This window comes from Myiozetetes cayanensis, unplaced genomic scaffold (genome assembly GCF_022539395.1).
Source record: "Myiozetetes cayanensis isolate MyiCay16 unplaced genomic scaffold, myiCay2020 scf14, whole genome shotgun sequence".
Lineage (NCBI taxonomy): Eukaryota > Metazoa > Chordata > Aves > Passeriformes > Tyrannidae > Myiozetetes > Myiozetetes cayanensis.
This window is the reverse complement of record NW_026087048.1, coordinates 20697830-20714183: the sequence shown is the minus strand read 5'-3', so window position 1 is coordinate 20714183 and position 16354 is coordinate 20697830. Positions and strand designations below refer to the sequence as shown.

At 42.5% G+C, this 16354-nt stretch overlaps 1 protein-coding gene across 9 annotated transcripts in view; it reads right to left on the bottom strand.

The window, feature by feature from the left end:
- The window catches only part of TP53BP1 (tumor protein p53 binding protein 1), a 41084-nt gene that overhangs the window by 18737 nt on the left and 5993 nt on the right, over nt 1-16354 (bottom strand). For all 9 annotated transcript variants that reach the window (XR_007628104.1, XR_007628107.1, XR_007628109.1 and 6 more), the window contains 11 exons: nt 14260-15505; nt 10703-10822; nt 9859-10077; nt 8794-8845; nt 7533-7625; nt 5901-6399; nt 4787-4939; nt 1624-1916; nt 1124-1297; nt 515-936; nt 193-384 (listed from right to left, as the gene is read on the bottom strand). Coding sequence is in view for 3 of the 9 variants with exons in the window: in XM_050309051.1 (XP_050165008.1) it covers nt 193-384; nt 515-936; nt 1124-1297; nt 1624-1916; nt 4787-4939; nt 5901-6399; nt 7533-7625; nt 8794-8845; nt 9859-10077; nt 10703-10822; nt 14260-15505 (3463 nt within the window). In the remaining 6 variants the exon portion in view is untranslated. The remainder of the gene's footprint in view (nt 1-192; nt 385-514; nt 937-1123; nt 1298-1623; nt 1917-4786; nt 4940-5900; nt 6400-7532; nt 7626-8793; nt 8846-9858; nt 10078-10702; nt 10823-14259; nt 15506-16354) is intronic.

The following is a 16354-nucleotide window of genomic DNA, read 5'->3' as shown; positions in this document are numbered from 1 at the left end:
CCAGTCAATGCCACTAAGTCTCTGACCCTGAACAATAAAAGGATCTTGAAGATCCCACTGTGAAGTACCAAAAGCATTACTGAATACCCAGAAATATTTAAACACTGGTAACTCAGATCAGGTACCAGAATTATCTCAAAGGCACAAAACACAGAAGAGCACAGCCAGCAGTTCAACAGCACCTCCCCTTACCAAGACTGATGTCAGCTGCTTTGGTCAGAGGGGTGACTGGTTCATAAGGACCTAGCCCAAATTGCTCACGGAGCTTATTTCCTTGTTCCAGAGACAGGATAACAGCCATTCGTTTGTACCACTTCCTCTGGCCTTCCTTTTCAATGCAGTAGTATAGCTCTCCAGACTCTTTCCGGTGCCCCTTCACCACACCTGACGCGACAACAAATAACACCTGTTAACCAACCATACCCAGGCTTCTCATTCTCCTGGAAAAGCATTTGTTTTCAATTGCATTCAGTGACTCAGAAAACCAAGGATAAAACTCAAGAACTGCTCTTACCTGCACTGAAGTACTCATCCTCAGACAGTGCGGTCACCTCTGTCTCCAGTGGGATAGGATCACAGAGTAAAATATCTTTTCCTAGCACATCACATTCATATCCATCATCAAAGAGCAGCTTGTACTTTCCAGCCCCAACATCTTGGGTAATCATCCCAGAATAAAAGTACCCATTTGAGGACCACTTTGCTACAACCCTGAGGCCCACAAAGCTGCTCCCAGAGGATGAGTCCGCACAGTCCAAAGGACCAGTCATCACTTGTAATGGGATTTCTGGAGAGTCGCTTCGACGTAACGCATAGAAGCCAGAAGTGTCAGATTTCTCCCCTCCACCTGGTTCGCGAACTGAATGAGTAAATGGTTTCTTCTCAGGTGATGCCATAGTTGAGAGATCCTCCACACCTGGCAGTCCAGCTAAATCTCTGTAGAAAAAAGAAAAGTGGTCCCAGAGAGATCTGCAAAAAGTTACTACTTATAGAATACTTGGGTGACATGCTTGCAGCTGCTACATGGTATCACTAAAAACTAACTCCTTTTCTCTGTCTCATTTAAGACAGGAGTTCCCCCTTCTTCTTGGAAATAAGTTACAGTCTCCTTTTTCCAGGGTACCTTGTTCCTGTTGTTCGAGAAGGTGGGCGGCCTCTTCTTCCTCGTCCACGAGGTGTCACAGGTGCCCTGCCACACTGACGAGTGCCAGTCATAGAGTCCTCTTCCTCACACGGCAGTGCTCCCATCTGGCTAACTCTGAGTGGAGATGCAGGCTGCCCAGCTCCTTTCCTAGGGCTAGAGAATTTATGAGGTTACTGTTCTGAAAAGAGAAGCTAGCTCATCAGGATCCTCCCCTTTTCTCGATCATCCCCCAAAACATCCAGAAGTTTGCCTCATCACCGCTGAACTGGCAAGAGCTTAGGCAAAGCAATGCCTCACAAGAAAGCAAAATACTACTTTAAGAAGAACAGATGTGAAAGTAAACACTATCTCCTTATTTCTGCTCATCAAGCCAGATCTTTCCCAAAAAACTTTTGATTTAGGTCTACTCTGCTTCATGCTCACAAGCCAGATGCTCACTTCCGCAAACTATCTTTTCCCAAGACTCTGCACATACATACCTTAATTTTCCTAAGATGCCTCTGCCAGTAGGTAAAGCAAATCCTCCAGTTTCTGTCCCACACGCTTTTCCTTTGACAGTTCCAGTTCCTCGTCCTGAGCTGCTGCTGCTGTGCGTGGCAGAGTGACCGCTGCTTGCTCCACTAGATGTGCGGTGGAGACTTGAGGCCTTAGATGAGAAGGAACTGACATCACCAAGATCCCCTGAGGTCAGTGACGAGCCCACTGCAGTTCTACAGGAGGAGGATGCATCAGTCTCACATTCCTGACACTCCACTACAGGCTCCTCAGTTTCCTTGAAAGAAACAAAAAGAGGTTTGTCAAAGGTGATGAGCATGCTAGATGGAAGCTCTACAACCACTGATCCAAAGCGCAGACAAGCTGAGACCACATTCATGAAGCTGAAGACAACCACGCAGACTTGACTCTGGACTGATCCATGGTAGTGCATCTCTCACTATAGGCCTGCAGCCTGCTCTTTATCAAGAAGTCACATTAAGAATTCAGCCAACAGTGTTGTTCAGGAATACACTGTGTTGGTAGCTCACAGCTCAGAGTGCAGCTGCAGTTTGAACTGCAGGTTGAACTCAAGAGGGTGAGAGCCTCAGGCAAGAGGCCAAGCCCCAGGCAAGAGGCCGTGAACTGCATAACAAAGGGCACAGGGGCCTGGACACTTGTAGACATAGCAGGGGCCAGTGATTCTGAGACTTTCCCATCTTAGACTGCAAGGGTATAAAAGACCAAGGGTTCCTTTGTTCAGGATCCCTCCTCAAAAGCACTAGCCTAAGCTGTTATTTTGTTATGTAGTTACTGCACCAAGATTAAATTATTTTGAGGATCCAGATGTCTGAGACTCTGCCATGGGAAACGTGGGGTTGAGCTGGTGAAGAAACCTGTCCAACTATGTGAGTATGGGGTGTTCAGGGAGTCAAGCAAGGTCCCTGTTGGTTCACTGGAGCTGTCACGGCAAAGGGGCCTCAGGTCCCAGCTCAGCAGTGCAGCTGTGACTGCCAGAGTGGTTCCTGGATAGTCAAGATAGGAAAGTTTCCTTAACTGCAGAACAGATTGGTCTGGCACTGAATAATTCCCACACTTCCAGACCGTGAGAGTGCAACAAATACATGAGACGCTGGAAGCCTTTGGTTGCTCATAGAATCAGAATATGCCAAGTTGGAAGGGACCCACAAGGATCATTAAGTCTAACTCACAGCACAACACAAGACCATCCCCAAGAGTTACACCATGTGCCCAAAAGTATCATCCAAACACTTCTTGTGCTCTGTCAGCCTTGGTGCTGTGACCACTGCCCTGGGGAGCCCGTTCCAGCACCCAACCACCTCTGGGTAGAGAACCTCTTTCTATTATCCCACCTGTCACTGGTCATCACAGAGGAGAGATCAGTGCCTGCCCCTCCTCCTCCTCTCACAAGGAAGTTGTAACTGCAATGAGGTCTCCCCTCAGTCTCCTCTTCTCCAGTTGAACATACCAAGTGCCCTCAGTGTCCTCACACGGCTTCCCCCCAAGGACTTTCCCCATCTTCATTCCCCCATTTGGACACTCTAATGGCTCAATATCTTCCTTCCATCGTGTCCCCCCAAACTGCCCCAATATCGCAGGTGAGGCCACCCCAGGGCAGAGCAGAGTGGGACAATCCCCTCCCTGGCCCGGCCAGCGATGCCGGGCCTGATGCCCCCAAGACAGGGCTGGCCCTCTTGGCTGCCAGAGCACTGCTGTCTCATGGCCAACTGACCACTGACCAGGACCCCCAGGTCCCTTTCCCAGCACTGCTTTCCAAGATCTCATTCCCCATTCTGTCCATACATCCAGGGTTGCCCCATGTCAGGGGCAGAATTTGGCACTTCCCCTTGTTGAACTTCCTATGGTTGGTGATTCCCAGCCCTCTGATCTGTCAAGGTCTCTCTGCAGGGCCTCTCTGCCCTCAAGGGAGTCAACAGCTCCTCCCAGTTTTGTGTCATCTGCAGACTTGCTCAGTGTCCCTTCCAGTCCTGTGTCCAAGTCATTTATGAGGATATTGGAGAGCACAGGGCCCAACATGGAGGCCTGCGGAACCCCACTAGTGACAGGTCACCGGTCTCATGTCACCCCAGTCACTATTACCCTTTGTGCTCCACTCATGAGCCGATTGCTCGCCCACCGCCTGATTTGTTTATCCAGCTGTGGGCTGGACATTTAGTCCAGAAGGATCCTGTGGGAGACAGTATCAAAAGATTTACTGAAATCCAAGATTGTTTTCAACAGCTTATCATTTGGAGCCATTCAAGCTTTATGGATACAAAATATGTATCTACAAAATAGTGATATCAAATGGTGGTAGATAAAATGGAAATGGTTATATAATTGTGATTACATAACCTATGTAAGCACATTATAGGAAACTTAATTCGCCATTTTAATGTTACAATAAGCAATTTCATGCATGGTATCAGGTGTAAAAGTGTAAGCTTTGCGCTGAACTAATTTATCTTTTTGTGTCATTATTCATCTTGATTACACAGCACAAGAGTCTTATGTTATAGCAGAATAGCAGTAACATTTTATTGCTAGCAGGCTGATGTGATTACTGTACACCTCAAATCAGCAATTTTCAGCTATCTTTTGTGATTCCATAAAGACTTTTTGACATACTATAACACAAGTGTACTAAAAATAGGCTAGCTTATTTCTTAGTTTTAAGTTGATTTTTGTAGACCTCTTACAGAATCTATCCCACAGGACCCAAAAGACTGCAGCTGAAAATAACACTGAGCTGTAAAACAGGATAAACTATCTTACACAGTTCAATTTTACAGGCAGAAGTGATTTTTGTTTACTAATAGAATTTCTGCCCATTCTGAAATATCTCTATTCTGACAAAACTCCAAGACTTCTAAAACAGTTGGATGCACATCTTTCGTTCAGTTCTTTGGGAAGAAAAATCAGTGTCTTCAGAACACAGTAGCAGGCATGAAATACACTACCATCAGATACACAGCTTTTGCCATGCACTAAATGGTCTGCATGTTTGCTCACAAAGAAAGCTTTATCATCACAGCATGCAGACTTGTTCATTCAACTCATTTTCTGCAGCCAGAATAGTCTCATTTTAATTACTTCTATTTTTCAGCCAACATATCATTCCATTTAGTCCCAAACCCAAGAACTTACCTCAACGACTTTTCTTTCCACCTCTGCACCATTGATGTAGTAAACATCTGTTATAACACGTGTAACAATGGTGCGTACTTCTCGAATGGTTCGCATGTGGCGACGCTGAACCTGACCCTTGGGTGGGTGAAGAAGGTTAAACTCCTCCTCTCCCTGTAATAAAGAGGACACAGTAAAAACAAAACAGACCACAACAAAAAGCAAATGATTTCTGGATAGAGCTATCTCTGCAGTACAGTTTCTTCATACCATGTTTAACTACTGGTCTAGGGAATCTTGCAGCATCTTGTTACAAATTAGATGCAACAACACAAGAGACCCCAAACAAAGGAGAACTGAACACATTTTGCTGACTTGCTGACAAGTAGAGGAAGGGAAATCACAGCAGTCCAAGAAGGAAACAGCAAACTTATTTAGCATGACTTCTCATACTCTTTCATTCAGTGGACTCTTAGACATATATCGCATCAATGTTGCACTGCATTTTTATAGCCCTGTTAATCTCCTACTCCCCACAGAATGCACTATTCTTAAATCAAGTTTAGAAAAAAATCATTTTTCTAGTCTTTCCGTTCACAAGAAAATATACAAACTGCAACAGCAAAGCAGCGTTTTTTCTTGAGTCTGCAATACTTTCTGAAATACTAATTCAAAGTTAGTCATCTTGTTAGAATATTTCTGTGGAAGAAGTGTCCCCTGGACATTAGATGGAATGTCGCTGGTTGGAGCAAAACAGAAGACATCAAACCATCCGTTCAAAATTTCATGCAACTCCCACCTGCAGTCAACAAAAAGTGAAAAACTTCTTACAATGTTAACTATACTTGCACCCAAAAAAACTGAACCCCAAATGAAACCAACAAACCAACCAATCAAAACCTGTCACACTTTTCCAGAAAATAAATATGGAGACAATAATTTCTCAAACTTATGCTACCCCGTGAGCATTGCTACCTTAGCAGTTGTGTACAGTTGATTCAGGAAAGCTTGCAACATTAACATTTTAAAGTGGTCCTTTGGTTTTTTCCAACAGAGAATGAATTTACTGGCTGAAGTATCAGATACTTCAGTGTCCTACAGCAGTAAAACTAAATACAGGCAGCCTTCATCCCACCTGACTGTGCAAAGAGTCCGTGTCGTCTCCAGAGGCGTTCACAAGCTTTTCCCCACTCTCGTCAGTTTGGACACTCACATCTTTTCGCCCAGGTCTCTGCCCAGACATACTGGTTCCCATTTCCACCTGTCTACACATTTCTTCTGATGTTTGTGTTGAAGTTGTAACAGTTGTTGGGGTAAAAAGACAGTCTGCTGTAGTCTGGATCCCTTTATTCTTGGTGTTTTCCCACCTCTCTTGACTTAGATCAGTTTTAACAGCCTTACTTTGTTTCCTCTGCATTCTTCTCCCTTCTGCCTGAGTGCTCATGACATCAGTCTCCATAGACTCTCCATCCTCTGCACCAGAAGATTGCTGACAGCAGTCCTGCTGCATCCTCTGAGGAATCAGGATCTGTCCACCACTGCCATCTGCCTTGTGTTGCTGGTACTGCCAATCACTGGGATTTGCATGTAATTCAGCATCTTCTTCTGTGCCAGGAAACATGAACAGATTTCCCCTATAAACCAGTTACACACAGATCAAAATTACTGATTAAGAAAACAAGACAACCAATACACTGCCACTCAAGTGAAACCAATATTAAAAAAACCCCACCCTGGCAGTCATTCAATTGCAACTTAGGACTGCACAGAACTCAGTGAGCCTCAAATTATAACAAAAAACCCCTTTCAACACTTCTCAAGTGATACACATGGTAGCAAAAGGTATGGCTGACACTGTACAGAACTAGGTGCTTTTTCAAACACTAATATAGCAATCTACACTCCACACATCAGGCACCAACTACATAACTTGCTTCCAGAAGTTACTACAGGCTGCTCCAGCACTTGTTTGGTTGGAAACTGGTAATCACGTCTAGCAAGAAGCATACACCCAGCAGCATAAACACAACTGCTGTCCAAAGTTTTCATTAAAATTTGTCTGCTCTGCCAAAAGTGTTACTAGGTACTATATGGGAGTCTATATTGAGCCCTACTAGAAGTACATATCTGGCTTCCCTCGGCTACTTTGAGAAGTGACTCTCTTCTCTTCTATCTGTACCTCACCCAGCACTGGAACTCCCTATTCATTTTAATAACTAACAGTCTTTAGTGTAACTGTTCAATGCTCTTGAAACATAGATTATGCTTTCTATATAGACCAAGACCTTACTGCCCCATCAAAAGACAGAATGGAAAACACTGAAGAAGCAGATTTCTATCCTCCAGGAAGCACCCTTGTCATGCTAACATATACAGCTGTACAGTCCTTTTTAAAGCAGACAGCAAAAGTTGATGGACTTGGAAGGGAGATAACAGCAGGAACAATTACAAACAAAATTGGTCAGAAGATCTTGGAAGAGGAGAAAGAAAAGGTATTTAAACACCCTTAAGTATAATCTCAATTCTCTCAAACCATAGGTTTTACCAAAGCATATTTGTTGTCTCGAATCACATTGCTGCTCACTCAAGAGGTAGTCTGATTACCACATGAGATACGAACATACAGTATTTAGTATACTTACCCCCTTGTCTCCAACTTTCTAAGTCACCCAAAGACAATGACTTAGTGCAATTTCTTTGATGCAGAAAATGCACATGTGCATATAAATCCACCCAGGACTGGCAGGCAAAGACTGTGAGGAGTTACCTAAACGGAGAAGTGGAAAGACCATGACCTCTGGCCTCATCCTCCCGACGAACTTCACAGACACGACTAAACACAGATGATGCTTTCTGGGAGCTAGCAGTGCAGATTTAAAACAAACAAACAAACAAAAAAGCATCAGGGAGTGAGAAAATCCCTTACCCAGCAAAACAAGAATTCTCTAGCCCCTTGGGAAGGCAGCAACTGTTGTATTGGGCTTGTTGAACTACACAGACACAGAATAAGTGAGATGTTCTGTCTCAAAGGTCAAGAAACAAGCTGCCAATTGCATAAGCATTTCTGTCATTTCTGCAGACACTCTAAAAGCCAAGAGCAATGTAACAGTTTCAGGAAGTGTAGTGTGGAAAACTACAGAACCATCCAGAGTTTCAGCATCTACTTCCTCTGGTACCCACAAGGGGACACAGTTAGACCATTTATGGCTTAAGTTTTTAGGACTTTCACAACACCACAAAAATACTGGGAATAAAAGCAGACTCTGAGAGTTCATGTTCAACCTATACCTACAAAGGAAACCCACCCTCAGCACTGAGGCATGATTACTATCCAGCATGCAACCCTGTGACAAGAGGTACTGAGTTTATTCAGAAGTTTTTTCACTACTTCAAACCACTATACTTCACTCAGATGACTACAGGTCAGTCTTCCTAGTCAGATTCCTATTAGTAGTTATAAATGATACCTCCCAAAAGCTAAAATAAAGCAATGCTAGGCATTAAGTGTGAGATAAGACAGATACATACAAATCAAAAGACCAAAGGAGTAACTTCTGTTTTGGTCAATGTCTTAAACTGTGATTTCTAGATATCCATGAACTGATTATGCTTTTATCAGTTTCATATCAAAAAGATAATACTCTTTAGGGACTTCTCAGAGATTCTTTGCAGAAAATTGCACAAGACAAGAAAGCAGAAAACCATATATTTGCAATTTAGGAGGTGGATAAAGCAGACTTGCATTCTGGACTGCACAAGATATGAATTTCTGGCTGACTACAATCAGAAGGAAGCAAAATGCTGACATTATTAGGAAGGAAAAAGCCTGTAATGAACAAGCAGGTGGGGTTCCCACCTTGCCTATGTAATTAAAACCTGCTAAAGAGTTAATGTCATGGCTACTGCTAAGAGTGTTCCTTGCTTCTGCATCTCCTGATTTTTTTTTTTTTCTCTCCTGATGGTAATGTGTGGAAACAGGATCTACCCAGACCTTTGTATTAACTCCGCACAGCAAGAAGCCCAGTTACCTGGCAGCAGTCCTAGCAGCAGCAGAGGATCCATCTTTCCTGTCTATAGGCTCTGAAACAAGAAGGAAAGAAAAGATGATTTTGGCATCATCCAAAAAAACTCTTCTGCCTTTTTCCAGCTCCCCACATTCAGTGAAGAGAGGTTGAGTAACACTGGACAAAGGGTGCCCAGGCTTCCCCATCCAACTTCTCAGAACAGATCAGAGTTTCTACAAGTTTTAGACTATTAGACTGAATGCCACTGTTCTGACTAAAATACTGTCAAACTTTTTTTTTGTCCAGATTATGGACGGGTCCAAGGAGGCCACAAAGGTAATCAGAGGGCTTGAGCACCTCAGAGCCACCTACAGAGACAGGCTGAGAGAGCAGGGGTTGCTCAGCCTGGAGAAGGCTTTGGGGAATCTCACTGCAGCCTTTCAGTACTTAAAAGGGGGCTTATAAAAAAGAGGGAGAGAGGCTTTTTACACAGGCATATAGTGACAGGACAAGGGGAAACAGTTTAAACTAAAAGCCAAGAGATTTAGATTAGATGCCAGAAAGGAATTATTCCTTGTGAGGATGGTGAGGCCCTGGCACAAGTTGCCCAGAGAAACCACGGTTGCCCTATCCCTAGAAGTGTTCAGGGCCAGGTTGGATGGGGCTTGGAGCAACCTGGGATAGTGGAAGGTGTCCCTGCCCGTGACCAGAAGGTTAAGACTAGATGGTCTTCAAGGTCCCTGCTGACCCAAACCATTCTATAATTATATATATACATATATAAACATAAAATCTTTTCCCTTCCACTACAATCAAACTCCACTTCCTGTCCTGTGACGTTGCCACTATACATCACAATTTTAAGTCTTCTGGAAATACTCTTCCTGACAACAGAGGCCTCTCCTCTCAAATCCATCCTTGCTTAGCGCATTGCAGAAACTGAGAAACAAATTTAAGTGACACTGCCCAAAAAGAAAAATGAGAAAAATTACAGAGACTCAGAGACTGTCTTGGAGAATGCCAAAGAGAGGTTTTGAGTTAGGGCTGAGATCCAACAGGACCTCGACATTTCAGGTTTCGTCCTCTTACTTTCCAAACTGAATGGCAAGGACTCCTCACTCCCATCGTTCACAGGGGTAACAAGGTTCATTCGCAGAGAAAGTTTTGCATCCAACTCTCCCTTCTCACACACTTCTGACACATCTGCTGACACCACTGCACTTTCCACAGTGACATTGTCGGTCCCCATTGTGCTCTCTGCTGTAACATCACTGGTTGCTATAGTGCTGTCTGGACAACTACCATCCACTGAAAACAGGAAAACAAAAACAAGAAAAACAAGTAGCAGCTACTGTCATTCACACTGCTGGGGTTCAGGTCCTAGTTCTTATTTGAAGACGCTTCACTGCATGCATTATTAGTAATGAAATGGTGCAATAGTGGAAATTCCTTTCTAGATACGAAGCATGAAAAGTCTGTAGCATAGGTATCTTTAGCTTGTGACAGAATAATTTATTATTACCCAAGCAGAACACACTTCCTTTCATCCAGCACTAGCAAGGTGTTTTTTTGTGAGCTTAGCAGAGAAAGTCCTGCTAAAAGATGATGAATACTGGAAGCAATCTTCTTTTAGTCTAAGTTCTTTCACCACTCAGAAGGTTCTTTTACATTCTTCAATGGAGTCAATATGCAGAACGCAGTGAGTGCAAGGAAGATATACTGCCCTGTACTGAGGGAGCAAACACCTTCACTAGAGACCCAGGAGAAAACATGGCAAGGAAACTGTGGGGAAGGGATGAGCCCTCCCCACAGAACAGCAATGCAGCAATGGTTTTTGCCAAGGTAGGTTTGAGTTATCCTATCAGATCCTGCGCCAAGAATCAAAAGCTTTCAGGTTTTCACTGCAGAACAGAGCCATTCAGGTCAAACTCACCAATTGGTGTACTGTGTCTTCTGGGTCCCATTTTAAGGTGGCCAGTAAGAGGTGGTGTTCTGCTGGTCAAGGGCTGAATAATATCACCCTCCTTCGGCAAAGTAAGATGAAATGGGGTTCCTAAAAGACACGGAGCATAAGGATTCATAATTTCAGGGGAGTACTTTAGTTCAAATACCAAAAAGCACAGGCTCACTGTGCTGTGAAAACAGGGAAAAGTATAACACTGGTGCTGTACAAAACCCCCCTGAACAGTTACTGGTTTCAGGACAGCTGCTCTAACTGATCTTCCTCATATTTTGTGTGGAAAATCTGTTTCAGTGAAAATCTGGGCTGTGCTCAACTTGATGCAGATGTTCCCAGGTGCTAGATAAAAGGGAGACTAAATATCCTGACATGAATAGGACTTTTACAGAATGCAGGTTTGCTTAAGAAATGCCCAGGATTTTCCATAGAAAACAGAGTTGAAGCCAAAACCAGAAATGAAGGTAGGACAGAAATTAATTTCGCAGAGCTATGCGATGCCTGAATTGATAACCTGAAATTTACACAGAATGATGGCTGAAATGGCCTACCCCATCACAGAAACAACACCTTGGTGGACGTGAGGATCTTGTAGGATTTAAATAAATCAAAATATTTAAATAAATCAAAAACCTAGTAAAATGCTCCTTCCTTTTACCTCACCCCATGCCATTTATTTGCAAACTTTCAAGAAGTAATTTTTGTAATCCTCTCACAAAAAAAAATGCCCAATCAGCAAAAAGTTATCTATCATCTCTTTGAAAACTCTGAAAACCACGACTGGCCTGTATATCACAAGCTTTAAAGATACGGTTCAGTAATTCCAACATCCTGAGGATAACCTAAAAACTTCAGAGTATTTTTGCAGTGGGTAGTTACCTCGTAGTGCAATGGTACTCACACACTGGAAGGCCAATCACCATTCCTCACAAACAGCTTATGAATGCATGTCACATACTGGCCTAAAGTAGATCTCCATTTAAAAACTGTTTCATTTAAAAACTGAAGTATTTACAAACTCCACTGAACATTGATTGATCTAGCCACCGCAGTCCCTTCTAGCCTATAAATCCCCATTTGGCAGACTAGTAACAAATGATGAAAAGAATTTATTAAGTGATCATCTGCATTTTAATAAGAGAGAACCTAATTACTTAATCAATGAATTCCTCTAGAGAGAACACAAACAAGCTTTCACAAGACCTGAAAAAAACATGAATGCCTCAAAGCTTTCACATAACTGGCTCAACTGTCATGCCAATGAAAACAGTTTATTAACAGAAATAAATTTTTCTTATGTACTTAAGACCATCAATTCGTCCATTCGGAATTAAATCTGGCATGGGATGTCAAAGACAAGAAGAAGGGTTTCTTCAAGAACATCAGTAGCTAAAGGAAGCCTAAGGAAAAGGTGGGCCTGCTGCTGAATGTGGTAAGTGCTGTGATGAAGGTGGAGTTACTGAACACCTGCTTTGCTTCATCTTTACTACTAAGGCCAACCCCCAGGACACTCAGACCCTGGAGGCAAGAGAGAAAGTCTAGAGAAAGGAAGACTTTCCTTTAATCAAGGAGGACAAAGCTAGAGATCATTTGAACAAATCTGATACCCACAAATCCACGAGCCCTGATAAGATGCACCCACGAGTGCTGAGGAAGCTGGCAGATGTTACTGCTAAGCCACTCTCCATTTTTGAAAGGTCATGGAGAACAGATCAGGTTTCTGAGGACTGAGAGAAAGTCAATGTCACTCCAGTCTTCAAAAAGGGCAAGGAGGACTCAGGGAACTACAGGCTAGTCCATTTCACCTCCATCTCCAGAAAGATGATGGAAGAACTCATCCAGTGTGTCATCTGCAGGCATGTGGAGAAGAAGGTTATCAGGAATAGTCAGCATGAACTGACCAAGGGGCTCGACCAATCTGGCAGTGTTAGGTAACAGTAGCCTTTGGTGATGGAATGACTGGTTGGGCAGATGAGGAGAGCAGTACATGGTATCTATATTGACTTCAGCAAGGTTTTTGACACTGTCTCCTGGAACATCCTCATAGGTAAGCTCAGGAAGTGTGGGTTGGATGAACGGACAGCAAGGTGGATTGAGAACAGGCTGACTGGAAGAGCTCGGAGAGCTGTGATCAGCAGCACAGCCCAGTCAGAGGCCTGCAGCCAGGGTGTCCCCAGGGGTTGGTGCAGGGTCCAGTCTCGTTGGACTTAATTTATCAGTGACCTGAATGAAGCCTGTCCCCAACAAGCCTTCACCCAAAGTTTGTGCTAACTGATTTATGCTTAAAATCTGTTGATAAGGGATTAGACTCCTAAAATATTTATTATGAAAATAATTATTATGAGAATGAAGCTGCTTTAAGAGTAGAAGGATGTTCAGCTGGTCTTCATGCCTTAAGGACTGAGCGATGGTAAGAGAACAAATATCACTCTACATACTTTTCTACCATGCTTCATCAGTCTGAAGGCAGCAGGTAGAACACCTCAAAAACCTGAACTCTCTCTTAACACTGATCAGCCCTTTAGTGTAAATACAAAAGCACAGAACACAACCACCAGCATTAACTTCTGAGTTCATTTTCTCTAAACAGTGGCTTACAGTTTTCTTTGAAAAGTAAACACAGCCAGTTGTGATGTGTTCAATTTGCATGCATAGATTTTCTATAATAAAGCTTTTTTTCTTCTTTCAGTTAAAGGAAATTAAAAATAATAACAAAATTAATATAATAAATTAAGAATATTGTAGCTAAAACTTAATCATTCAACTTAAGTAACATTTGAGGTCCTACAATCTTTCCTCTTCCCTAACAGACTTCCTAGAGGGGAAATACATTTTCTGACACTAAAATCAAGTTCCCTTATTCTTCATTCATTCTCACTTAAGGACTACAGAACTGTGTTTTAAAATTAAGCCAGTTAAGAGGCAAAAGTTTCACAAAACACAGGTGGAGCATCCCACATGTCTCGTATAACTACATACATCAGTTAAAGGGATTTCAATGAATCATGGTAACTCCTGCTGAGCCACATCTTGCATGCAAGTGAAGATAAATTTGCTGTATTAGTTTCTAGCCCAGAGTTGCTCTGTACAAAGGAAATTCTCCTCTGAGAATGAGGGGAAAAAAAAAAAAAAGGTAAGGAGACTACAAGAGGGAAAGTACTGACTATCACACACATTCAAGGACACTGCTGTTGCTGCTTCTTGAGTGGGGGAGAAGTTACAAAAATCCCTGAACATTATCAAGATCACAACATTCTGAGTTCTTAAAGCTCCTCTGTGTTTCTACCATAAAAGAGTTACAAGTCTTAGGAACAAGAATTAGTTTATCATTCTTGCCCTGCACTAGCGTAGCACAGGCAGAAACAAGGGCACATTCTGCATGTAACACAGTAACTTGTAGTGTTGCTCTTAAGAGAGACTGTTCAACTTGCATCCAGGATCAGTGCTCCCTGAAAACATTGAGAATTGTATACAGCTGTCCCTCACGTTATTCAAAATACACACTTGTGAACTACTAACCTAAATTCACTTACCACTGGAAGGACGGGGGGATTTAGCAGTTGCCTTCTTCTGTGGCTGCACCTGCTCTTCTTGCTCCAGATTCCTTGTCATAACAGTATCCTCCATACTCTTTGGCACCCGATTCTCGTGCTGAACCACCCGTGTTTCAACCCCTTTCTCTTGAAGTGGTGGCTGATTGCTTATCATCATTACCTGTCCCAATTCTGAACAGCCTAGATGTTTTTTGGCACATAACGCCACTTCCAATTGAACATCACTCTTTATCTTAGGACACAAATTGTTGTGTTGCTCCAGTAACTCTCCTACAGAAGGCTTAGCTAAAACTTGATTGAGCTTTGGCACGTTTTCTGCAACAGCCTTAGAGGACAGTTTATCCAGGTTCTTTGCCTCACCACTGTCAAAAGTACAACCTTTCGAATATTTTTTTCCCTGACCTTCTGGTTCAATCTCTTCTAAGTCCTGGGCCCGATCAAACAAATTTTTTCTCTTTTTACAAGAATCATCAGCAAATTCCACTTCCATATCTTCATGACATTGTCCTTCCCTTTCAAGAATAAACCTCTGAGAAAGTGTTATATTAACAAGAGACCCATCTTCATTTACTTGCTTCTCCTTTATTTGCACTTTTTCTTCTTGTTCTTCACATTGCGTCTCAGGAACTGCCTCAGGTTCATAAGTCTCTTCCAATGGAAAATCCTCAGACTGTACTTCTCTACCCTGAGTATCTGACAAAATCTCAGGCAGACCAGACTGATCTGCAGCAGCCTGATTTCCAGAAACACACTCGATCTCCTGATGAGCTGTAGGGGCTAATGACCCATCTCCTGCACTAACAAACTGCCCTACAGGCACTCCTGCAGCCCATACATCCTCCGTTTTGGTTTTTTCACAGTTTTCAGAGAGTGCTTGATTACCTGCATTCACTTTCAGTTTTATTTGGTTATTCTCCACAGTACAGAGTCTCAAGTCTGAGGCCCTGCATTCAGAAATCCTCTCTACCTGTGTGGTTTCACTGTCTTGGCCTGTGTTCAGAGAACCTGAACTGATGTCTGTATTCAAGGGCTGGCTACATACACTTGCAGAAAGCATCAGCTTACAGGACTCAGAAGGCTTTGATGCAGAGTTGCCTATAGATATCTTTGACAAAGCATCTGTGGGTCCAGAGAGGTCTCCTGATAAGCACAAAGGGGTTAAAGCAGCAGGTTTTTCTTCTCCTTCATGCTTCTTCTCTGGGCTCTGAGTTGGAACAAAGATGTCCTAAAATGAAAGAAGTGGGACATGGAGTATCAGGGCATCCCAAGTAGGATTGTTTATTTATTATTCCTAAGACATTACACTGGATTATGGAGTAGAGCCAGCTCAGCACAAAACTACAGATAAAACCTCTACCAACAAAACCAAAGCCAAGCAACCAAATGAAAATACAAAACTTTATTTTCACCAATTTACAAGTCATGATTGTCCTATTCTTGCTGAGAAAAATTATCACCACACATTACTATTTAGTATGTCTGTGGCAAAGTCGGACACAATTTTTGGTACACTTCTCACTACCAAATCACAAAACACAGGGCAAGTATGGCAGATTAGTAGCTATTTCTAGTTAAACAACCAAGGGTTCTGGAAATATTCTCTGCTATATCTATTAACATGAACACTGTTTCCAGCTAAGGAAAAACTCTGCTTCAACTAATGAAGTTTCTAGCACAACCTTTATTTTCTGTCTTAAGTTGATGAGACTTGTAATACTAAGCTATAAATCCAGCAACTGCCTGCTAAATCCCTTTGTACAGTTATAATTTCCAAAATCAAAAAGCACAAAGGAAACAACAGATAATAAGAATAAGCAACTTGAAAAATGCAGTAAATGAATTCTAGCCTAGCAGGAGAATATAAATGCTCTATTACAAAACAGCTTCCCTTTCTCCACGACAAACAATGCTAAGGTCTAGCCTGATAAAAGTCAATTTATGATGACGCAAGATGCCAAGTTCAACATAAGAAAGGAGCGGCCTTCCTCCTTTAGAAAAAAAAAAAAAAAAAAAAAACCACACAACAAAAAAGGTTTCTAGCATAGTCCAAGATAACAACAACTTCTATGTTCGG